Source organism: Erpetoichthys calabaricus, chromosome 1, assembly GCF_900747795.2.
Source record: "Erpetoichthys calabaricus chromosome 1, fErpCal1.3, whole genome shotgun sequence".
Taxonomy (NCBI): domain Eukaryota; kingdom Metazoa; phylum Chordata; class Cladistia; order Polypteriformes; family Polypteridae; genus Erpetoichthys; species Erpetoichthys calabaricus.
In genome coordinates, this window is record NC_041394.2 from 35,258,576 (window position 1) to 35,285,337 (window position 26,762).

General features: G+C 40.0%; 1 protein-coding gene across 2 annotated transcripts in view; it reads left to right on the plus strand.

The window, feature by feature from the left end:
* Positions 1-26,762, plus strand: part of LOC114648560 (VIP36-like protein) — a 63,689-nt gene that overhangs the window by 9,837 nt on the left and 27,090 nt on the right. For both annotated transcript variants that reach the window (XM_028797659.2, XM_028797667.2), the window contains exon 2: positions 21,424-21,542. In XM_028797659.2, the coding sequence (XP_028653492.1) occupies positions 21,424-21,542 (119 nt within the window). The remainder of the gene's footprint in view (positions 1-21,423; positions 21,543-26,762) is intronic.

A 26,762-nucleotide genomic window follows, 5' to 3' on the forward strand; every position in this document is an offset into this window, starting at 1 on the left:
TTTAACTTCATTTAAATAATCTGTATTGTTAATAATTAAACATGTAAGGACACGGTGCCGCAGCGTATAGCTAGTTCACGGATAGCTCCTGCCTTGCGCTGTATTCTTGCTCGTGCTGACGCGACACTGGAAGGATAGACGGATAGAATAATTAAACATGCACTATGAAGATATTTCAATGTTCCTTAAAAGTTTTGAAGAATCGGCGTTCCAAGCTTACAAATGGCTTAACGTCTATTACAGAGCTGATTGTGTGGCGATTGGGTTTTTGGAGAAAGAAAAGTAAGGACAGGAATTGGAGGTTAATACATTTGAAAGAGACAGTACTGCTGTAATAAATTATTTCATCGAAGGTCGCACATGGCGCAGCAAGCCTCTTGTGTGAGATATGAACAATCACTGCGCCACCGTGTTCCCATGTTTAATAACATGCTTTCATTCCTGTCATCATGAAAATGATATCACGTATACATCTCAGTATTTTAATTATTCAGAGAGCTGTAATATCTCGAATGTAATGGATTCTGTGTCCTGTCGGAGAAAGAACAGAAGCATGTAGTGATTCACACACATAGAGCACATAGAAGATCAAACACAGAACACAGCATTTAACGTGCTACTTGAGAAACTAGTAAAATAAACGATTTTAAGATGAAGTTTATGATGTTCTACTTTAATGACAAAATAAACTACGTGATTAAAATAGATATTTCGAGATTAAAGTTGACACTTCGTGCTTTTTTCCCACTGTGTGCCTATTTTTTTTGTCTGTACCCTAATAAGCTTTCATATGACACTCAGACGGTGGGCTACGACTTGCCTTTTCACGGCGACTTTGATATGTGATTTCTTTTTTATTTCGGGCACTCTGCGACTTTGTGAACTCGATCTTTCGAGTTTCTCAGACACTCTGTCACTCGATCAACTTTCTTTTATTGATTATACCACTGTTTAAACCAGCAAATAGTACGTTTTTCCTTTGCCTCCACTTGGTATTCGCTGAAATTCTTATATTTTCCCCTGTGCTTTTCCCATTGTCTTTTCACAGAAGGCTATTTATGTTGATTTGCATATTCAAAGAGGCGTAATTCTGGGAGGAGTTGGGACGTGGGAGAAGGTGCGTGCACGTGCGTTACTTTTCACGCTGATCGGGATTTATGTAGTGGAAGAATGTGAAAGTTTGCGTGCGCACAGATTCCTGCATCTGGATTTTTCTGTGCGTACACACAATCCCGCTTTTGTGCTTACGCTATGTTATAGTGTGGCACAGTGGTAGTGCTGCTGCTTTGCAATAAGGAGACTGTGGAAGATTGTGGGTTCGCTTCCTGGTTCCTCCCTGTGTGGATAGCGCTTTGAGTACTGAGAAAAGCGCTATATAAATGTAATGAATTATTATTATTACTATTATTATAGTGTGAGTTCTACGCACGGCGTTATACATGAGGCCCCTGGTGTGGTAGAATGAGAGTATTAACAGGCCATGGAATAAAATAACAGGTTTACTTAACAACTAGAATGAAATTCTAATTAAGAAACAGGCTGAAGTGAAATTGGTTGAAGTTTGAGGCTCCAGCTTAGCTGGTCTGTTGGATTGCTTCACATCTCATTTGTGTTTGGCTGCCTTGTATTGAAAAAAGAAGCAATTCAGAGGAATGAGTCTTAAAAAAGCAAGGCAATTAAGTGACCTCTTTTCTGTCCATTTTAACAAAAGAAACTGTTCAGTGATTAAAAGAGTGACTGGAAGGAAAACCTGCAGCCACTGCAGGCCCTTCTGGACCAGAGTTGGGCACCCCTGATGATGATGTAGTAGTTTTAGTCGTCTTCTTCATATTCTTCTTTTGGCTGCTTCCATTAGGGGTTGCCACAGCGGATCATCTTCTTCCATATCTTCCTGTCCTTTGCATCTTGCTCTGTCATACCTGTCACCTGCATGTCCTCTCTCACTACATCCATAAACCTCCTCTTAGGCCTTCCTCTTTTCCTCTTACTTGGCAGCTCTATCTTTAACATCCTTTTCCCAATATACCCAGCATCTCTCCTCTGCACATGTCTAAACCAATGCAATCTCGCCTCTCTGACTTTGTCTCCCAACCGTCCAACTTGATCTGACCCTCTAATGTCCTCATTTCTAATCCTATCCATCCTCGTCACGCCCAGTGCAAATCTTAGCATCTTTAACTCAGCTACCTCCAGCTCTGTCTCCTGTGCTTCTGGTCAGTGCCACCGTTGCCAACCCATATAACACAGCTGGTCTCACTACTGTCCTGTAGACCTTCCCTTTCACTCTTGCTGATACCCGTCTGTTACAGATCACTCCTGACACTCTTCTCTACCCACTCCACCTTGCCTGCACTCTCTTTTTCACCTCTCTTCCACAATCCCCATTACTCTGTACGGTTGATCCCAAGTATTTAAACTCATCCACCTTCTCCAACTCTACTCCCTGCATCCTCACCATTCCACTGACCTCCCTCTCATTTACACACATGTACAGTGATCCCTCGCTATATCGCGCTTCGCCTTTCGCGGCTTCACTCCATCGCGGATTTTATATGTAAGCATATTTAAATATATATCGCGGATTTTTCGCTGCTTCGCGGGTTTCTGCGGACAATGGGTCTTTTAATTTCTGGCACATGCTTCCTCAGTTGGTTTGCACAGTTGATTTCATACAAGGGACGCTATTGGCAGATGGCTGAGAAGCTACCCAACTTACTTTCTCTCTCTCTCTCTCTCTCTTGCGCTGACGTAGGGGGGTGTGAGCAGGGGGGCTGTGTGCAGCTGCTTTCTGAAGGACATGCTGCACGGAGCTTCGCATACTTAAAAGCTCAAAGGGCACGTATTGATTTTTGACTTTGTTTTTCTGTGGCTCTCTCTGTCTCTTCCTGCTCCTGACAGAGCTGAGCTGCCGCCTTCAACAGCTTTGTACCGGCGGTGCTTCGCATACTTAAAAGCCAAAAAGCCCTATTGATTTTTTTTTTGACTGCTTGCTTTGCACTCCTTTGAAAAGGAAGATATGTTTGCATTCTTTTAATTGTGAGACAGAACTGTCATCTCTGTCTTGTCATGGAGCACAGTTTAAACTTTTGAAAAAGAGACAAATGTTTGTTTGCAGTGTTTGAATAACGTTCCTGTCTCTCTACAGCCTCCTGTGTTTCTGCGCAAATCTGTGACCCAAGCATGACATTCTAAAAATAACCATATAAACATATGGTTTCTACTTCGCGGATTTTCCTATTTCGCGGGTGGCTCTGGAACGCAACCCCCGCGATGGAGGAGGGATTACTGTATTCTGTCTTGTTCCTACTGACCTTCATTCCTCTCCTCTCTAGAGCATATCTCCACCTCTCCAGGGTCTCCTCAACCTGCTCCCTACTATCGCTACAGATCACAATGTCATCAGTAAACATCATAGTCCACAGGGACTCCTGTCTAATCTCGTCTGTCAACCTGTTCATCACCATTGCAAATAAGAAAGGGCTCAGAGCCGATCCCTGATGTAATCCCACCTCCATGTTGAATGCATCCGTCACTCCTACCGCAGACCTCACCACTGTCACACTTCCCTTGTACATATCCTGTACAACTCTTGCATACTTCTCTGCCAATCCTGACTTCCTCATACAATACCACAGCTCCTCTCTAGGCACCCTGTCGTATGCTTTCTCCAGGTCCACAAAGACGCAATGCAACTCCTTTTGGCCTTCTGTAAACTTCTCCATCAACACCCTCAGAGTAAACATCACATCTGTGGCTCATCAGTTTTATCCCCCTATAGTTACTACAGCTCTGCACATCCCCCTTACTCTTAAATATCGGTACCAGTACAATTCTTCTCCACTCCTTGTGCATCCTGTCACTTTCCAAGATTCCATTAAACAATCTGGTTAAAAAAACTCCACTGCCATCTCTCCTAAACACCTCCATGCTTCCACAGGTATGTCATCTGGACCAACGACCTTTCCATTCTTCATCCTCTTCATAGCTGTCCTTACTTCCTCCTTGCTAATAAGTTGCACTCCCTGGTTCACTATCACCACATCATCCAACCTTCTTTCTCTCTCTCGTTCTCTTCATTCATCAGCCTCTTGAAGTGCTCTTTCCATCTTCTCAACATAACCTCCTCACTTGTGAGTACGGAGGATTAGGTTGTGTAAGGTGTTTGTATGTAAGTATGGATGTATGTTGGTGATTCTGTGCTGTTTATTCTCTTTATTATCCTTGTTTGTTTTTTTGGCTATTCTTGCACATAATTGGGCTGGGTAACACAATTTCATTCTGCTGTGCACTACTATGTGTGGTTTTGAATGACTGAATTAATCTTGAAGTGCCTTGTCATGTCTATAGATTACAGTGAAATTTTTACTTGCGTTTCAAAACCAACATTTGACATGTTGATACTCTCCAGGGCCGTAATACACCAGAATGTAGTACAATGCATATTTTTTTTTTTTGTTAGCAAACACAAAGCAGCTAGTCTCATATACATGTTACTCATGTTTCTATACTCCCATTTCCTGTAATATGCCAAGCAGGCACGTAATATGGCACCACATTTAACACGTATGGATTCAAATTCAATTGTATAAAGTCAAATCTGACATTTTTGAGTCAAGTTTGAATATATAGAGTCAAATGTGGTATATATGGAGTTAATTCCAAATTTATGAAGTCAAACTTGACACATATAGTGTCACATTGGTAGATGGTAGTAGGTGAAACAGATGGCTATCCGAGTGAATGATTGCTGCTCTGGTCCTCATTGGAATACATTGTCAGGTTCACAGTCTTTCCTGCCTTTTAAAGAACTTGTTGTATTGTTTGTGTTTTGACAAAAATGTTTGCTCTAGGGTTAACTGGTGGTTCTAAATTAGCCCCATTGTGGATGTGTGCCTGACTGGGACCTATGCGGGACATGTGTCATGTCCTGGGTAGTTTTCTGCTTTGTTCTCCATACAATTTTAAAATACATTAAGCAATTCTAAATGTTACGTTGTGTATTAAAACTGTAGTGGAACATGTATACAGTGCATCCAGAAATTATTCACAGCTCATCACTTTTTCCACATTTTGTTATGTTACAGCCTTATTCCAAAATGGATTAAATTAATTTTTTTCTCAGAATTCTACACAAAACACCCCATAATGACAACGTGAAAAAAGTTTACTTGAGGCTGTAATTGCTGCCAAAGGTGCATTGACAAAGTATTGAGCAAAGGCTGTGAATACTTATGTACATGTGATTTCTCAGTTTTTTTATTTTTAATAAATTTGCAAAAACCTCAAGTAAACTTTTTTCACGTTGTCATTATGAGGTGTTGTGTGTAGAATTCTGAGGAAAAAAACGAATTTAATCCATTTTGGAATAAGGCTGTAACATAACAAAATGTGGAAAAAGTGATGCGCTGTGAATACTTTCCGGATGCACTGTAAGTGTCTTTAATGGGAGTCAGCACTGATTGCTGCAGACTGTTTTTATTGTGTCATATTTGCATGTCTGGGAAAGGAAAGCTTTGTGAGGAGTAGAATGAGTTAAAGTTGTTGGGGCACTAATGTGAGGCCTGGTAAACTCTAAGTGTAATTAACAGCATGGTATACAACTTATAGATAGTACTTTATTTGCCCCAGGGGAAATTTTGTGACATCATCACAACCTTATTTACAGTAGTGGTGAGTGAGTGATAAAACCGTAAATATAATACAGAATTGCACTAATGTCTAGTAATATATAATTGTGAACAGTGACAATTCCATTCCATTCCATGAGAAGCTCAGTCATCCGGGAGGGGCTCAGAGTAGAGCCGCTGCTTCTCCGCATCGAGAGGAGTCAGATGAGGTGGCTCGGGCATCTGATCAGGATGCCTCCTGGACGCCTCCCTGGTGAGGTGTTCCGGGCACGTCCAACCGGGAGGAGGCCCCGGGGAAGACCCAGGACACACTGGAGGGACTATGTCTCCCGGCTGGCCTGGGAACGCCTCGGGTTTCTCCCAGAAGAGCTAGAAGAAGTGGCCAGAGAGAGGAAAGTCTGGGTAACTCTGCTCAAGCTGCTGCCCCCGCGACCCGATCTCGGATAAACGAAAGAGGATGGATGGATGGACTCCTGTATCATTCTGAAGAGCTGTAGTTCTGTTACCAAACACTGTTTGTAAGATCTAATAGATAATACATAATTACTTGAATTTTAGTATTACTACAGTTGACTCTGCCTCATATTGGTTTCTCCATTATCATGCCTTCCTCACAGACTCTGACACATTTAAATTTCTAGTCCTTCCTTTTTTCCCCACTATCTCAGTGTCTGTGTGTTTTCTCTAGGTAAGCGTCTTTAGAAAAAAAAAATGGTGACAATGTAGGTTCCTTAGCCACTCTTATTGGTTAAGCAGTGCCATTATTGAAGGGGAAGAGATAATGGAACGCATTGCCAAATTTGGTATGTGAGTTGTTGTTGCTGGGTTATGACAAATGTTTTCCAGAATGTTTCAGGTAAGGAAGACAGAAGTTTCGAGATACGATTCTTATAATCACCGATTGTGGTACCAGAGAGTGGACGTGTTGCATGTTGATTAGCAAGAATTTCACTGTACTCTGCATGCATGATGATCATGACCCTATAAACCTTTGTTATAAAGAGTAGGTCTTTACAAAGTAATCATAATTTAGGTTGGATGGTGGTGTTTGGAGATCAGGGAGAGACTGAGATGAATCTGATATTGTGTTTAAACACAGCGGAGTAACTGCAGTAGGAAAGAAACTAGTTGCGTGCCCAGTAGTTATTGATTTTAGTGACTGGTAATGTTTCTGGGATGGTAATAACTGAAAGAAATTGTTACTCAACTGAGGGTGGTCTTTGATTAAATTTATTACACATTTCATGATCCTCAGTTTATACAGATCCTCAATAGCGTGCATTTGGCCTACAGGCCTTTTGACACACTGCAGTTTTTGTTTTGAATGAGCGGATGCTTTCCCTTACCAGATGACAGTTTTGGAGAAAGTGAGGATGTTTTTAATGATTGCTGTATAAAACAGAATTGGCACTGATCGGGACTGGTAATCCATCTGATGGGAGAAAAAAAAAAAACTACTCTGATGTTTTTTGATAAGATGAGTTATGTTTTCATTCCAGTTCAGACTGTAACAGATAGTGGCGCTGAGAAATTAAAATAAACCCACCCTGTTGTCAGTGATGCCACATAATAACCAGGTTTAGAGGAGGTGATCTCATGATTTCCCAACTCCTGGTCAGGGGAAAGAAGTGCTTTTATAGAAGAAGTAACTTACTAGAAGAGGATTGATCATACAAATATTTTAAAATCTGCTTAAACCAGTTAATATATTTTATGACTGCTAGGGGACTATTGACCCAGTGATGAAAACTTGCAGCAAATTTTGTATTCCAAATAACAGTTTAGCAAGTTCTGCTGCAGTTATCAGAACGTGGGGACTGTTTTCAGGTAAAAACAATGTCTTTTAAGCCACAACCACAAAAAAAAGTTTGTCTTTACCCACTTGGTTACATTTTCATTTAAAAAGTGTTTTAAAATGATAATGATCTTTGTCCACACTGGCATTTTCATATTGTTTACAAAAGTATCTCTGTCCACATTAAAACAACCAAAAACAGATATGACGTAGTTGAACGCTTACTCTGGGCATGCACACAGCTTAGACAGTGGTGACTCTTGAAGGAAAGGTAATGTGGCCAGCCACAGGATTTATTGTAAACCTCTTAATTATTTGCCTTTTGAGCCTGTATGTAGCATTCAAAACAGTAGATGCATGCAGGTAAGTAACACAGCAAGTGCTATGGAGAGCAACTCTTGATGTTCACTCTTTCATGAAAGAAGACAAATCAGAGAATGAGCTGTTGTAATGAGCAGGATCCAATAAGTGAAGGGCTACACTCTTAGAAATACTGGTTCTTTAATGGCACTATAAGGTTCTTTACCAGGTTATATGGTTCCTCGTAGCACATTTGCTTGACAAAACACCATTTCACTCTGGGAAGGGTTCTTTGCATATTAAGTTGGCTCTTTCTGCTTTGAAAAACTTCCTAATATGAAGAAAAAAGTGAAATCTTTAATATATGGTAGGCTGCTAAGCAGGAGACTAACAGATTAAGAAAGCCTGGGCTTCACCTTTGATACCACACACAAGCAACAAGAGTCCTTTTGAAATCACAGCCCATTGGTATTTCACAAATCTCTTACCATCTACTTGTGGCTATTCGCTGTATGGAGCCTGTTATGGATCTAAATTAAGGTTCTTTCTGGGACCATTTTGTGAATGGGTCTTTTGGGAATCAAAAGTGGTTCCCCTTTGACATCGCTCTGAAGAACACTGTGGCACTTTTATTTTTAAGAGTGTATGTAATAAGCATGAACAAACCAGAGCATGATTATTTGAAGTCTATGTTTTCATCCATCCACATTGCAATGCCGAGGCAGTGTTTACAAAAGTACACGGGTCTGGAGCGCATTTTAAGAAGTGAAATGGTCTGGAGAGCGTTTTCAGAAGTGTCAGTTTTCAGGAGTTGAAAATGCAGGAGCAGTGTGGATAAAAGCAGGGTGTCAAATGACTATATTAGACAGTGTCCTTTCTGCCTTTCCTGAGGGGATGGAAGGTCCTCCAGGCATGTCTAAAGTCCATTCTGAGTGTGTCCTATCCATCACACTTCGGGGTCTCCTCCTAAGAAGGAAATATAATGAACTGTGGCAATATATTTCCCGCCCCATTCAAGCACAGGCAGGTAAGGCAGCTTGCTCAAATTTACACAGCAAATCAGAGACAATTGAATTGAACTGGAAGCTTTCTGGGTTACAATGTTTTTTATTAGCCACTAAAGAATGCTTTTTAAGTTGGTTGAAAAAAAATATTTGGTGGTTCGTTTTCTATGTGAGTGAACTGATATTTTTTCAGTGCAGATTGTAGAAATCGATGTTGTTCTTATAATGTGCTGTGATTTTATATTTTATATTTTTGTAATCTATTCTGGCCTTTTGAGTTGTGCCCTGCTAACGGGGATAGGCTCCAGCAGACCCACATGACCCTGTTCAGGACTAGGCGGGTAAGAAAATGACTGACTATTCATACTCCCCAGTTTTAATGTGTTGTGCAGATGATGAGAACACGTGCTCTTTGAAATGGTGTGTCTGCTGCAGGCATGGTGATCTGACTTTTTAATGTCTGCTATCGCTATTTGCTGTCACTGTTGAGCTATACCAGTCAGAGCTGCCAGTTAAGTTATGTTATGAGTTATGACAATACTCTTGAAATATTAATATGCCCTGCCTGGTTAGGCAGTCTAAAATAAGGAAAAAGGTCCTCCACACTACATTTGCTGCAGGCTTAAACCGTACACGTCCTGCTTCATGCTCCGTTTGTGCTCAAAATGTTGCAAATATTTAAGTTTAGTATCCCTTCCATAAAAGGATTTGCTAGACACGGTAGCTTTTAGCTGTGTCATTCAAATTCACAAGTTTAGAATAGATATCTTCTCCATCAACTGCAGATAACAGCATTCCTTTTGTATGATTTTGGGATTCATCTTATACCTCAATTCTTTATGCGGCTATATAGGAGAGAATGCAAATCAAAAAAAATCTTATGTTGTAGAATTGATTTTCTCTTTCATTGTGACATTGAGAAGGGTTTTGTAAAATCTTTAGAAAAGATCAATTTGTAGGCAATGACATACTATGGCATTTTGTTGGGGGTCCTGCAGTTTAAGTGTTGCATGCTTCTTAAAAGGATAATGCTTTCTTTGTAAACAATTTTTTATTAAATTTTAAAGAAAAGAAATGGGGCTCAACCAAGTGAGAAAGTTGCAACATAAAAAGGATAATAATATCCTCAACCCTCAGGCACCCACCCTGCCCCATTCAGAGATGGCTGAGATAAAAAAGAAATAATACTGTACTAGCTTCATCCCCAACACATCCCAATCTCAGTAAAATAAATGTTTTGTAATAAGTGTAACTCATTTTTTTAAATATTATATAAAGGATGGAGAACAGAAATTAATGCAAGCTGCTGAACGTTCTAAAACGATTAAATTATGTAATAAATTCCTCCCGATGCAGACATATTTGTTGGTGCCCTTACAGATCATTGAAAAAGAGAGGTATGCCAGCTAACAAGTGATTAAATGAAAAGCAATAGTCCCATATATGTCTGCACGCCTTATATATGTCATTGAGTAAAGCAAAGCAAGTGGGAGAAGAGCTAGATTATTGCTTATTCTACAAAGATATTCTCAAATGGCCTGAACACATCTGTTGGTACTCTTAGAAAAGATCATAAATAATTGGATTTGAGTGATTTTTCAAACTAACTGTTTTCTTGAAGTAGTATCATACATGTCTCTAATTGTGCAATCAGTCATTCAGCCTAATTACAATAAATGGAGAAAAATAGTCACTCTGCTGTTTAGTATTATTGTGTGTCCCATACTGAGCGTGGAGCAGAGAATGCAAAGGAGAGAGTTGTCTGAGGGTTAGGGTTAGAGACCAGTAAGAATATATATATATATATATATAATATTTGAAAACGTTTGGGAACCCCTCTAGGAACATCTGAGTTTTCCGAACAAAGAGTTTTAGTGAAGCAGTATTTAGTTGTATGAAATTAAATCAAATTTGAAAAACTGGTTGTGCAAAAATTTGGGTACCCTTGTAATTCTGCTGATTTGAATGTCTGTCACTGCTCAATGCTGATTACTTGCAACACCAAATTGGTTGGATTAGCTCGTTAAGCCTTGAACTTCATAGACAGGTGTGTCCAATCATGAGATATAAAGGTATTTAAGGTGGTCAATTGCAAGTTGTGCTTCCCTTTGACTCTCCTCTGAAGAGTGACAGCATGGGATCCTCAAAGCAACTCTCAAAAGATCTGAAAACAAAGATTGTTCAGTCTCATGGTTTAGGGGAAGGCTACAAAAAGCTATCTCAGAGGTTTAAACTGTCCATTTCAACTGTAAGGAATGTAATCAGGAAATGGAAGGCCACAGGCACAGTTGCCGTTAAACCAGGTCTGGCAGGCCAAGAAAAATACAGGAGCGGCATATGCGCAGGATTGTGAGAATGGTTACAGACAACCCACAGATCACCTCCAAAGACCTGCAAGAACATCTTGCTGCAGATGGTGTATCTGTACATCGTTCTACAATTCAGCGCAATTTGCACAAAGAACATCTGAATGGCAGGGTGATGTGAAAGAAGCCCTTTCTGCACTCACGCCACAAACAGAGTTGCTTGTTGTTTGTAAATGCTCATTAAGACAAGCCAGATTAATTTTGGAACAATGTACTTTGGACTGACGAGACAAAAATTGAGTTATTAGGTCATAACAAAAAGCACTTTGCATGGCAGAAGAAGAACACCGCATTCCAAGAAAAACACCTGCTACCTACTGTCAAATTTGGTGGAGGTTCCATCATGCTGTGGGGGCTGTGTGGCTAGTTCAGGGACTGGGGCCCTTGTTAAAGTCGAGGGTCGGAGGAATGCAACCCAGTCTCAACAAATTCTTCAGGATAATGTTCAAGCATCAGTCACAAAGTTGAAGTTATACAGGGTTGGATATTCCAACAAGACAATGACCCAAAACACAGTTCTAAATCTACAAAGGCATTCATGCAGAGGAAGAAGTACAATGTTCTGGAATGATCGTCACAGTCCCCTGACTTGAATATCATCGAAAATCTATGGGATGATTTGAAGCAGGCTGTCCATGCCCGGCAGCCATCAAATGTAACTGAACTGGAGAGATTTTGTATGGAAGAATGGTCAAAAATACCTCCATCCAGAATCCAGACACTCATCAAAGGCTATAGGAGGCATCTAGAGGCTGTTATATTTGCAAAAGGAGGTTCAACTAAGTATTGATGTCATATCTCTGTTGGGGTGCCCAAATGTATGCATCTCTCTAATTTTGTTATGATGCATATTGCATATTTTCAGTTAATCCAATAAACTTAATGTCACTGCTGAAATACTACTGTTTCCATAACGCATGTCATATATTAAAAGGAAGTTGCAACTTTGAAAGCTCAGTCAATGATACACAAAAATCCAAAGACTTAAGCAGGGGTTCCCAAACTTTTTCATATGACTGAATCAGAGTCAGAGACTGTGTGTATATATAATAAATATATATAATATATATATATATAAATCTAACATTTCTGTCTGTCCGCTTTTCATGAGAGAACTACTTAACGGGTTTAGATTGGTTTTTTTTCTATAATTTACTTGAACATGCCGGTTGATTTTGCGACTTCTCTCATTGTGCTAAGTATTATAGTCCAGTTGCGGCACTGATTTATTTGCGCAAATCCAAAAGACGGGCTGTGGGCCGAGGGGAGGGGGAGGTGAGACCTCAGGATTAGGAAGCTGGGCAGGGCCATCCTCATTCACGTACCAGCGTCTGTTCGAGTAGGTCTACCTCTCGTCACGTGTTGGAGTGTACCTTGCCTGTGCTTAGATAGCAATACCTCTTTGTTCAGCAGACATTATTATCTAGAGATTGTTAAAGAGTAACGTTTGATGTTTTTGAAGGATAGATCGCAGCTATATGTATTTTAGAGGGTACCTGCTCATTGGCAGAGATATCACGGCCATGTGCTCTTCACCCCACGCGGGGGACACTTTCCCATCAGAGCTGAATACGATCAGATACAGTGGCAACGTTTGACATTGGAGTGTACCTACCTTCTGCTTGACCGCAGATACCTTGCCAACTTTTTACATTTTTGGCAAAGTGATCACAGCTACATTCTCGCCCTTGATAGCAAAACCAAAAATATTGTATACTTAGAGACCCTCGGATAAAGAAAGCTATCAGTATAAATTCTTCTCAATACAAATAATTATATTTTTTAATTTTGTTTATTTTTAAAGTTTGTCCTGTTTCACTACTATGAGGGCGGAGCCACAGGGGACAGGTAGTTATGGATAAATATGTTAAAGGCAAAGGCTCTAAAACCATCTCCAAGAAGTTTAATGTTCCTATCACAGCAGGTGCAAATTTTATTTAGAAGTTTAAGGTCCATGAGACAGTTGCTTACCTCCTGAGACTACGCAAGAGGAAAATCAACTCCAGAATAGGCAGAAGGATAGTGAGAATGGTACCCAAAAGGCCAAGGATAACTTCCAAAGATACAAGCTGAACTCCAAGGTCAAGGTCCATCAGTGTGTGAATGTACCATCCATCTCTTTTTGAGTGACAGTGGGCTCAATGAAAGAAGGTCCAGGAAAGAAAAAACATAAAAAAGCCAGACTGGATTTTGCTAAAATACATATTAACAAGACACAATGCTTAATAATAAGAATGATAATCATTCTTTACATTTATATAGCATTTTTCACACTACTCAAAGTGCTCTTCACATGGAGAACCCGGAACATGAACCCATGGTCTCCTTACTGCAAGGCAGCAGTGCTGCCACTATGCCACCCACTTCTGAGAGAATTTTCTTTAGACAGATGAGACAAAGCTGGAGCTTTTTGGCAAGTTAACGTCAGCACTATGTTCACAGATAGAAAAATGAATCTTTCAAAGAAAAGAACACCATACCTACTGTGAAACATGCAGAGGGCTTGTTACTTACTTATTTACTAAAATCAATTTCTTATTACTGGATGAAACGCAGTATGATGAAAAATCAAGAGGTAAAAAGCTGAGAAGAACAATGAATGACCTAGCTGGAGGCTAGGTCCAAAATATAAGAAAAAAAGGAAGCAGGCACTTTAAGAGAGCATAAATTACAAACTGGGTCAGGGGCTAAACCCCTTAAACATTGTTTTAAAGTAGTCATATAAATTCTATTGACATTTTTAAATTCGAAAAATTGGATGGAAGTATAATGCTGTGGGCTATGGAGAAATCGGCTAAATGGTATACAGTACTGTGCAGCAAGGGAGTTCACCCAGGATTATATGCCAACTTCTCAGGACTTAAAGCCATTTAAAGCTAAAATCATCAACCCAGATGGGAACTTCAAACCTGCCCAACTAAGTAAAATGTAATCAAGGAAAGCAAAACAAAGTTTTGGAAACCGTGCTGTGCTCAAATATACAGAGATGGCTACTTTATTGGAGGTCTTCTTGGCTCAAATGGTATTTTCCTAGACACAGTATATGTGATATCACTGTCATCCTCCAACACGTCTTGTGCTTATTATGGTAGGCTGATTAACTCTGTCTCCTTTTATCATATTTTTAGTATCTAAACTTTCAAGCAAGCTGCCTGTCAGACATCTAGTCTTTGTATTAAAACTTAGTATTTAATAAAATAAACACAATGAAGAAAAAATGATGTTTTTGACAAAGACCTGTTTTCACATGTACTGTATATTCATTACTTACAGCTTTATCATCAAATCATTTCTGTTGTCAGGGAGCATTCTGAGACAGAGACATGTCTGTGAAGTGGCTAAGACACTTTGGCCTAAAAGTAATTTTTCATTTGTTAATATTTTTTGGCTGTATCATATAAGACATAACATTTTCTTGGCAATATCAGGCAGAGGCTGTGGACTGCCATGGCTACTTTCACCAGGCTACTTCTGCTGACAGCATAATGAGGTGTTGGAGTGGCCTGAAAACTGCAGGCATCAGCGGTTACTAACACAGTAGTAGACCACCTTATTATACTAAAGTTATGGGCTTCAGTGTGAGGTATATGAAGCTGAAGGATGATTGGAAGCAGCGAGTTTGCTTTGACTTTGCTTAACTCCAAAGGGCTTTGAAAGCCCCACAGGTTTATTTTAACTGGAGTTTTTGTGTTTCTTTCCTCCTCTGTCCCTTGGCCTGTTCTGCTGTACATGTAGCATAAGCTTGACATTTTAACAAATTCTGTGGATTTCTGTGTTGTATAAAAAGCAAATTTTATTATACTTATGTATGGAAATGTTATTTAATATCCTTTTATAGTATTAAGATTTTTTTAAGTATGTACAGAAAGTGCTTGGCATCTGTTATAGTGTAGTGAACTGTATAAGAGTAAAATGCACTATGTGACAGTCAGTCACAGGATAGCATAAAATACATACATACATTGATACATTCTCAAAACCTGCTTAATCCAATTTAGAATTGTAGGCATGAGAGACGATCCAGCCGGGATGGTGTGCCAGCCTAATGCTAGGGCCACTGAAACACACGCAAGCCTCAGGTCCAATTTAGAAACGCTAATTATTCTAATCTGCACATGGAGTCCTCGGAGAAAACTCAAACAGACATGGGGGAATATGCAAAACACAGAAGAAACAGCAACACTTTCTGTATACTTGAAAAGACAAATTAGCTTGCAGTGCTAATACAATTATCTGTCATAAAAGTTAAAATAACGTTTATATGCTACACCCTGTGAAACAATGAAACAGAATACAGAAAAAAATATATTTGAAATTGCAGCTGTCCATATATAGTATTCCTTTAAAGAGTCATTTTCTATTGATCAGTGTCAAAAAAGAAAAATTAGTGATTCAATGTTGTGTGACAGTAAAATATGACTTTTAAGGGGGTGAATAGTTTTCATTGGCACTGTTTATAAACACTTTTTCTATGTGTCCTGAAATTGTGTGACCTTGTATAAAAAGTGTAGTAATTTCTTCTACATGTCATATAGTCTGCAATGTGTACTTTAATCATGACTGAATTGTTTGATGTATAATTTTAAACTGGAGCAGAGGGGTAAATGAAGGAAAAGTTTGTCTTTGTCCCAAATATTCTGGAGGGCACTTTATAAACAGTGCCCATGAAAAGTATTCACCCCCTTAAAAGTCTTTCATAGTCTACAGTGGAGGGCATTGTGGTATTAGCAAATATTTAAAAATTATTCTGTCTTTTGCAGTACGTGTCCCTTCAGGGCCTTTTGTCTGTATTTGCGTGTGTCTGAACTTCTCTTCGCTGGTGCTCTGTCTCTCGAGCACACTCCTGTAGAGCCTGCTTTTCAGACTTGGTTATTTTCTAGGCACCTTTCTTGCCTGCTGTCTGCTTTTGTACTTCCCACCTTTGAAGGTGAATCTCTCAGGATGCCTCCTATGGTCTTTCTCCTCCTCATGTGTCTCATGATTGCACTTCCTCTTTGATTGTGTTATCAAAGCCAAAATGACCAATCATATTGCTCTAAGAGACCGGACACACACAGACCTTAATGTTTTATTAGAGACAGATAAATAGATAGATAGATAGATACTTTATTAATCCCCAAGGGGAAATTCACATACTCCAGCAGCAGCATACTGATGAAAACAATATTAATTAAAGAGTGATAAAAACACAGTGCAAGTTAAAAAGTGCAAGGTGGAGAGTGCAAGGCAGGTATAATAGTCATAATCTTGTATAATGTTAACGTTTACCCCCCGGGTGGAATTGAAGAGTCGCATAGTGTGGGGGAGGAACGATCTCCTCAGTCTGTCAGTGGAGCAGGACAGTGACAGCAGTCTGTCGCTGAAGCTTCTCCTCTGTCTGGAGATGATCCTGTTCAGTGGATGCAGTGAATTCTCCATGATTGACAGGAGCCTGCTGAGCGCCCGTCGCTCTGCTACAGATGTCAAACTGTCCAGCTCCGTGCCTACAATAGAGCCTGCCTTCCTCACCAGTTTGTCCAGGCATGAGGTGTCCCTCTTCTTTATGCTGCCTCCCTAGCACACCACTGCATAGAAGAGGGTGCTCGCCACAACCGTCTGATAGAACATCTGCAGCATCTTATTGCAGATGTTGAAGGACGCCAGCCTTCTAAGGAAGTATAGTCGGCTCTGTCCTCTCTTGCACAGAGAATCAGTATTGGCAGTCCAGTCCAATTTATCATCCAGCTGCACTCCCAGGTATTTATAGGTCTGCACCCTCTGCACACAGTTGTGACGATCACGGGGTCCATGAGGGGCCTGGGCCTCCTAAAATCCACCACCAGCTCTTTAGTTTTGCTGATGTTCAGATGTAGGTGGTTTGAGTTGCACCATTTAACAAAGTCCTTGATTAGGTTCCTATACTCCTCCTCCAGCCCATTCCTGATGCAGCCCACGATAGCAGTGTCATCAGCGAACTTTTGCACGTGGCAGGACTCCGAGTTGTATTGGAAGTCCGATGTATATAAGCTGAACAAGACTGGAGAAAGTACAGTCCCCTGTGGCGCTCCTGTGTTGCTGACCACAATGTTAGACCTGCTGTTCCTGAGATGCACATACTGAGGTCTGTCTGTAAGATAGTCCACGATCCATGCCACCTGGTATGAATCTACTCCTATCTATGTCAACTTGTCCCTAAGAAGCAGATGTTGGATGGTGTTGAAGGCGCTAGAAAAGTCCAGAAAATGATGTAGTATATTATATAGTAGATATACGTCTATATGTATGTATCTTTTTCTACATGCACATACACATGTATTATTTCTATTAAAAATACTCTGGACAAAGTTAAGGGAACAGTTACTACAATAGCTTTCTGTGCATTTCATTTCAGAGATGCTTTTTTCTGTAATGAACATAAAAAGGTGGATTGGCGTACTAATTTTTTCATCAGACATGCATGTGGCAGTTCAGTGCAGCCCCTCATGCTTGCAAATTATGTGCTTCTAAACTTCTGCTTTGGTAACAAAATTTGGATGATGCAGAGATTCAGGTTTAGTTTGTTTTATTTTATGCTGACCGTAGGTAGAAATGACACATCATCTTTAACTGCTGGCCAATAAGATGCTGATCAATAAAATATATTATGAAAGATTTTTTGGTGTGTACTGTTATTTTATTAATTCTCTGGTGCTGAAACATTTTTATGTAAATACATCTTGATTTTTACTAATAAAATCTCAATATCTTAAATGACATCATCTCTGTGTGTTTGTTCTTTATGCACAGTTTTGTTTTTCAAACTGCAGACTTGATATTTGCACACTGGTACTTTTCACCACACATCACGCTTTTGATATTTAAGTTTCAGCCTGGGATGTTGGACTGTGGTAGCAGGGGTGGCAAGAAATACTGCAGTATAATCTACAGGGAGATTAATTCGAAAGAGGCTCCAAAAATTCTTTAATAACACTCTCTAGGACAAAGCAATCTGAACAAAACAACTCGCAATGTGCTCCTCAGTATATGGAGCTGCGAACAAGCCGGGATGCCCCTACGTCAGAGCGATGAGGTAGGTGCTGGACAGCCGTCGTGACATTTAACCTCCGTTTGCAACTTCTGTGTGCATACCGCCCGTACCCCTTCACTCAGTCACGGTGTACAGTATTGAGCAGTGCATCTTCATAGTGCGAAGCTTTTGGGACACCATTTCTTTTAAGCGATGTAAGAATCAACTGGATGATCGTGAGTTAATGGAACGTTACTTCCAGCAAGATGGAGCAACATGTCGCACATCGGCAAGGAGCATGGCAGAAATTGAGTCCTTTTCCGGAAACAGAGTAATTTCAAAGGGGCTTTGAAAACGGTCACCGGATCTGACACCACCAGACTTCTTCCATTGACGTTTCCTCAAAGGAAAAGTCTATCGGATCAAGCCTTGCATTGTGGAAGATTTGAAGAAAACCATCCAACGTGAAATTGCTGCTATTCCCCTCGAGACGCTTGCCGGTACATTCAGGAACATGGAGCGCCACGTCGCTATTTTTTTTGATTCAGATTGCTTCATCCTAAGGGGAGTTACAACCGAATATTGGGGCCTCTTTCTAGTGAATCTCCATGTATCAAAAGAGAAACCAACTCACTCCATTTGTGATGGTAGTGCAATGGTTAACCTGCTTAACACATTTAACTTTTTCTTCAACCAGGCATTACTCTCACTCATTTGTTCTGGGCTCCAAGTAGGGCCATATTGTTTTCTGAGTTATTTATTGTAATTTGGGGTTCTCTGTAATAGAAAGAAAAGCTAAGAATATTGGATACAAAGAAGCATTCCAGTACTAACAATTGACAGTTGTTATTTACTAAATACAACAAATTTAAGGGTAATGATGTTTGGTGATAAACTGTATAACGTCTTGAAAAGCAGAGAATATTGAATACTTTTCTGCCCTACAGTGGTGTGATAAACTATTTGCCCCCTTCCTGATTTCTTATTCTTTTGCATGTTTGTCACACAAAATGTTTCTGATCATCAAACACATTTAACCATTAGTCAAATATAACACAAGTAAACACAAAATGCAGTTTGTAAATGGTGGTTTTTATTATTTAGGGAGAAAAAAAAATCCAAACCTACATGGCCCTGTGTGAAAAAGTAATTGCCCCCTGAACCTAATAACTGGTTGGGCCACCCTTAGCAGCAATAACTGCAATCAAGCGTTTGCGATAACTTGCAATGAGTCTTATTACAGCGCTCTGGAGGAATTTTGGCCCACTCATCTTTGCAAAATTGTTGTAATTCAGCTTTATTTGAGGGTTTTCTAGCATGAACCGCCTTTTTAAGGTCATGCCATAGCATCTCAATTGGATTCAGGTCAGGACTTTGACTAGGCCACTCCAAAGTCTTCATTTTGTTTTTCTTCAGCCATTCAGAGGTGGATTTGCTGGTGTGTTTTGGGTCATTGTCCTGTTGCAGCACCCAAGATCGCTTCAGCTTGAGTTGACGAACAGATGGCCGGACATTCTCCTTAAGGATTTTTTTGGTAGACAGTAGAATTCATGGTTCCATCTATCACAGCAAGCCTTCCAGGTCCTGAAGCAGCAAAACAACCCCAGACCATCACACTACCACCACCATATTTTACTGTTGGTATGATGTTCTTTTTCTGAAATGCTGTGTTCCTTTTACGCCAGATGTAACGGGACATTTGCCTTCCAAAAAGTTCAACTTTTGTCTCATCAGTCCACAAGGTATTTTCCCAAAAGTCTTGGCCATCATTGAGATGTTTCTTAGCAAAATTGAGACGAGCCCTAATGTTCTTTTTGCTTAACAGTGGTTTGCGTCTTGGAAATCTGCCATGCAGGCCGTTTTTGCCCAGTCTCTTTCTTATGGTGGAGTCGTGAACACTGACCTTAATTGAGGCAAGTGAGGCCTGCAGTTCTTTAGACGTTGTCCTGGGGTCTTAGGGGACCTCTCGGATGAGTCGTCTCTGTGCTCTTGGGGTAATTTTAGTCGGCCGGCCACTCCTGGGAAGGTTCACCACTGTTCCATGTTTTTGCCATTTGTGGATAATGGCTCTCACTGTGGTTCGCTGGAGTCCCAAAGCTTTAGAAATGGCTTTATAACCTTTACCAGACTGATAGATCTCAATTACTTCTGTTCTCATTTGTTCCTGAATTTCTTTGGATCTTGGCATGATGTCTAGCTTTTGAGGTGCTTTTGGTCTACTTCTCTGTGTCAGGCAGCTCTTATTTAAGTGATTTCTTGATTGAAACAGGTGTGGCAGTAATCAGGCCTGGGGGTGGCTACGGAAATTGAACTCAGGTGTGATACACCACAGTTAGGTTATTTTTTAACAAGGGGGCAATTACTTTTTCACACAGGGCCATGTAGGTTTGGATTTTTTTTCTCCCTAAATAATAAACACCATCATTTAAAAACTGCATTTTGTGTTTACTTGTGTTATATTTGACTAATGGTTAAATGTGTTTGATGATCAGAAACATTTTGTGTGACAAACATGCAAAAGAATAAGAAATCAGGAAGGGGGCAAATAGTTTTTCACACCACTGTATCAGTTAACAGCTGTTAAATACTAAATACAACAAATTTAAGGGTAATAATTAGTTTGGTTACATTCTGTATAACTTGTAATAACTTCTTGCTCTTCCACTTTCTCACCTGGGCAATGGTGGGTAACTCAGGTAGGTATGGGAAGAAGCATGGAATGCCTATTTGGTCTGTTCTCATCTAATTTATATAATTAGTATTGGGTTTTCAATAGATTTTATAACAAAGAGTATGAAAGAACATTTTAAGGTATTTATAGATGCTGTTATTTTAAATGTCTATCCTGGGAGATATTCTATTCTGCACACATATAATGTAAATATCATTTAGCACACATCATGCATATGAAGTAGTTGTATAAAGGTAGAGAATACTAAAGAAAACTCTTAAATTCTCTTTTTATTCTACATCTAGTAATCTTGGGAGATTTACTGTAATGATACATTATTAGTTTTCTCAAGCTGTATTGCCCCCATTCAAAGTACCTTGTAACTTTCTATGTTTTTTTTTCCCTTTTCTCAGACTCCTTGCCAAGACACTCATTCATTCATGTTTATTTGCTTTGCTGCACATAATGAAAATGCCCCTATTACATGCCATGCAAACAAAGCCGCATTCTGTAAGTGGCACCGTTTGGCCTGAGCCCAGTGCAATTACCTCATGGAAAATGACTGTTTTGTGTTATGTGCTGGGATTTGCCCAGCATTTTTGGGTTTCCTCTTTTTTTTTTTTTCTTTAATTTTGTCTGTAATTGCTAACTGTCTGTCTCTCTCTTTTCCTACAGGGGTGGGCTCTGGCAGCTCTTCGCACTGGGACCTGATGGGCAGCGCCATGGTGATGATGCAGTATGTGAGACTGACCCCTGATGTACAGAGCAAGCAGGGTGCTGTCTGGAACAGGATTGTGAGATGCCATTTTTTTGTATTGCTGTATTAGAGTGACAGGCCTTCAATTTGAGGAGATATTTCCCATAAATGTAAAGCCCTTTTCACAATAAATCTCAAATCTGGGCTATAACTATCTATAAAACACACACAGTAGTACTCCAACCACACTTATCAGTTTCTAGTTCCAACTAAAGTTTTATTTCATTTTACTTTAAAGGAAATTGGCTTGCCATGCTTAATTTTTGAACATAATTCACAGGCTTCAAAAGTCGTGTGCTGACCGTGTATTCATGACGTGCTTCTTAAATAAATAACGTGGCCACCAGCGGGCATACCAGCTCCCCAAACACCTGACGCAACAGACAAAAATCACAAGTCCAGTACAACACGCAAAACACCTTCCTTTTATTCCCACCACCTCAGCACAGTTACTGTGAGCATAGCACAATATACAGCACACAATGCCTTCATCGTCTTCCTCCTGACTCTGGCTTCTCGAGTGAAGTGTGGCTGCCTCTTTTATGCTGCACCTAGGAGTACTTCAGGTGGCTCATTAGAGAGGTCTGGAATCACTCTCGGGTGTGGTGAAAGCCTACAGTAGGGCTTTGCAGCTCACCCTGGCAGCTGCCACAGAACCCAACAGGGCTATGCCACACTCCTACTCCTATGGAGCCCTGTGGGCGTCCGAGGTGCTGTGGCAAACCTTGGGGGTTGCCATCTAGCACTTTGGGAGAGGCAGTGCCCTGTGTACATCTGTTCCCCTGGTCCTTCCACAACGATGGCCTCCCAGCTGGGCAAGGGCTCTGGTCGTCTTTCACAATAGAAACTACAATTTGAAATGGACACATGCTAATAGTTGTAAAAATCCTATTGTAAACAAGTGTTGGGCTGTATGTGCAAGTTAACGTTTGTTTTGTTCTTAAGCATCTTTTCATATTGGTTAACTAATTCATAGTTTGACACTCTAAGGCCCACTTTACCCAAATCAGGGTTGTGGGTGGCCGCATTGGGCAGACGCCACCAGTTGATCAATGCACTCGCTCATTCATACATGCCTATAGGGCCATCTTGAATTGTTAGTTAATCTGATGTGCATGTTATTGAGTTGAGTGAAGGAAAACAAACATTACTCTGAGAAAAACCACATGACTCCATGCATACTGCACACAGGCAGGGGCTAGGCTTGTAATTCAAAGCCAGGACATGAAGTCCATGACATAGAAGCAGTAACTAGTGATAGATAGATAGATAGATAGATAGATAGATAGATAGATAGATACTTTATTAATCCCATTCACTCATTAATTACATGTACCTGCTTTTCCCAGTTTAGAGTCATGACAGCCAAAGGACAATGCAAGAGTTCATTCTGAAAGGATAAAGTGCTAATAAAATATAATTATATAACCTCCGTCTTTGGTCATTTGGAATGAAAAAAAACATGCAGATTAGGGGATTGCTTACAAAATCCACAGAGACAATGACCAGGTGTGAAATTCAAATTTTGGAGACCGGATCTGTGATGCAGCTTTGCTAATCACTGTAATAATAATAATACATTTTATTTATATAGCGCCTTTCCCATGCTCAAGGCACTTACAGAATATACTAGAGAACGGCAGAATATACAGTATATAGCATTGTACAAACCAGATAAATAAATAAAGAAGATTAAGACAGTAAATTCTGAAAAAAAAAAAACAGACAACATAATTGATGGTCTAGCACACACATACAGGTTACATTAGCATCTTGACAGAGAAGTAAACTGAGAGAAAGGTAATAAAGTCAAGTAGAGCTAAAAGCCTTCCTGAACAGATGAGTTTTGAGTTGTTTTTTTAAAAGAATTCATGGAGTCAGCTGACCTGATTAATTTTGGTAGGTCATTCCAGAGTCTGGGCGCTATACAGCTGAAGGCCCTGTCACCCATGGAGTGTAGATTAGTGAGGGGCACAACAAGATTACCAGAATCAGAGGACCTTAGTGGGCGGGCAGGCACATAGTGATGGAGAAGGTCACTGATGTAGTTTGGCGCGAGGTTATTTAAAGCTTTGTAGGTTATTAGTAGGATTTTATATTCGATTCTGTAGGACACAGGGAGCCAGTGGAGACAGAGCAGGATGGGTGTGATGTGCTCGCTGCTGCTGGTTCGAGTAAGGACTCTTGCAGCTGAGTTTTGAATAAGCTGGAGCTGTGATATAAGATTAGAAGGGGCACCTGCCAGTAGGGAATTACAATAATCGATGCGGGATGTGATAAAAGCATGGACAAGTTTCTCAGCATTAGAGAAGGAGAGGAAGGAGCAAACACGGGATATGTTACGGAGGTGAAAGTAAGAAAGTTTCTTAATGTGATTTATGTGGGTGGAATAAGTGAGGGAGGAATCAAAAATGACACCAAGATTTTTTACAGTAGAGGCAGGTCTGATGAGATCACTGCCAAGATGGACTGGGAAGGAGCTCATTTTATTAAGTTGCATTTTAGTCCCAATTTGCAGGAGTTCAGTTTTATTGCAATTTAATTTTAAGAGTTCTGCTCCATCCAGGTTTTAATTTCACTAAGGCAGGTTGTGAGCTGAGAAAGCTCTGATGAAGTTCCACTTTTAACATTGAAGTAGAGCTGGGTATCATCTGCATAAAAATGATAACCCAATCCATAACTATGGATAATATGGCCAAGGGGAAGCATATAAATACAGAAAAGCAGAGGACCAAGGACAGAGCCCTGAGGGACTCCTTATGTGACTGGCACGGAGTTGGATCTGCTGTTGCCAAGACTAACAAACTCTTGCCTATCAGTCAGATAGGACTTGAACCACTGGAGGGCAGTGCCAGAGATACCCAGTATGTTCTCCATTCTGGACAGTAGGATGTCATGTCTAACAGTGTCAAATGCTGCACTGAGGTCTAACATAATTAATATGCTAGTTTGTCCAGAGTCTGCTGCCATAAGCAAATCATTGGTTACCCGTAGCACAGCAGTTTCACAGCTGTGCCGCGCCCTGAATCCAGACTGAAAGGGTTCCATCAAATTATTAGAGGTTAGGTAATTGGTGAGTTGGGAAGCTACAACACGCTCAAGAACTTTTGACAGGAAAGGTAAGTGGGAAATAGGCCGGAAATTGTTAAGATTGTCAGCATCAAGGCCAGACTTTTTTAACATTGCGGTTACAGAAGCAATTTTAAAAGTGAGCGGCACGGAGCCAGTGTCAAGGGATGAGTTTATTATTGTTGTAACAGTCGGGATTATGGCATGAAGGCAGGATTTAAGTAGTGTGGTGGGGATGGGGTCCAGTACACAAGTAGTCGGCCTCATCTTACAAAGCAGGTTATTAACAAATGCAGATGTGACTGGTGAGAACTTAGAGAAGGAGCTGGATGGAGTGGGAAAACAGGGAGAGATATAAACAGATGATATATTTATGTTAGTTGAATTATTTAGATCTTTAATTTTGTTACGGAAAAAGTGGAGGAATTCCTCACAGACTTCAGTGGAAGAGGTAGTTGGACCAGATGCGGGTTCAAATAGTTTATTAACTACAGAAAACAAAACCCTTGGGTTATCATGGCCACTTTCTATTATTCTGCCATAATGGGTGTTCTTGGCAGAAGTTAGTGCTTCTCTGTAAGCTCTTTGGTGGTCAGAGAAAGCCTGGATGTGCACGGTGAGGCCAGTCTTACGTGACATTCTCTCAAGGCGTCGGCCAGCTGCTTTCATAGATCGCAATTCTGAGTTATACCAAGGAGCTGAGCGCTTAAAGGAAACCTCCTTATGTTTTAAAGGAGCTGTTTTATCTAATGCTGAGTGAAGGGCTAAGTTATAGTGGTCAACAAAACTATCTAGTGTTGGTGGAATAGGTGCAGACAGTAAAAGATCAGAAATGGATCCAGAAAGGATAGAAAACTGTATCGTTTATGTTTATGTTTATGTTATACATAGAGGTTGAGAAAAGAAATTAAAATGTAAACTGCTTACCATATGTTGATAAGAATATAAAAGATTGTGATACACGACTCCGACACAGGTAGGCAGGCCCAAATTGTGGGTAAAAAAAAGGTGAGTTACAACTTGGCTTTGTGTGCTACTGTGAAAGCAATTTCAAAAAGGCGTCTTAATGTACTTTGATGATGTAACAAGCAATAAGCAAGTGTAAGAAGGGAGGATCATTAACATAACATGCAGGGTGTGCGAAATGCATTTTTGTTAACATCTATATGTTGCTAGATTTTCATTTGCAGTTTATTGTGTACTTTTGTTTTCACGTAATCAAATAACAATTACAAGCTACGTACACAGGGATAGAGACTCGAGTTTTTTTAAGAAGCATGGCATACTCTGGAGTCTTCCATCTTGTGTATCTTTTTCAGCCTGAGCAACCTCTAGTTAACCATTGGGTTTAAAAAAAATAAATAAATGGTGGTTTCAGTTTGGTATGCACTGCTAGTACGAATGTCTGAGATATGAAAAATTATAATTAGCAAGCCAGATTTGTTGTGACGGACACAAGGCCATTTCTATTCATGTACAGTATTAGACAGATATGTAAAATAACTGTGGAAAAACAGTTAGAAAGTAAAAGAAGCTAAAGAAAATACTTGATGCTGAGAGAAAATTAAAATGTGAGCATTTCTGTTATCCAGTCAAGAGCTTAGTAGCACAAGTTGACTAAAGCTTTGTATCTTGTTGTCATTTTGACTATTGCTTCACTAAAATTGTGTTTAACGAATGTTGTGGTCTGTTTATCTGTGGTTTGATTTTAAATTACGAAAAGTTGTGATTCATAATCGTACAATTTGCAGAGTCTCTCTCAATGGGTCACCAAGGGCAGTGCAAGCAATCAACATTACGCTGCTTCTGACCTACAGCAGTGATTCTTCAAGGGGACCCCCTGTGGAAGAAATCAAAATATTAATTAAAAAAAGAAAGTTATCCTCTACTTGGACAAGTTTGATAAAAAGCATCTTTGAGCCAGTAATCAGGCGAGAGAAACCTTGTCCATTGTATCTTTAATTCACTCTCACAGCAGTCTGTTACAGAATGGTCAAAGAAATGAGAGGAGAGGTCCATTTTATAAACCACTTAATTTCAATTAACGGTCCTTATTAATGCATACACTTGCTCTGATTGGTTAGTTGGTGTATACCCAAATCTAAATAAAAGTCTACTCTCATTCTTCTCATATCTTTTAGGTTCATCATTTACCCTTGAAATCTCTGTGTATGTGACAACTGTCCAG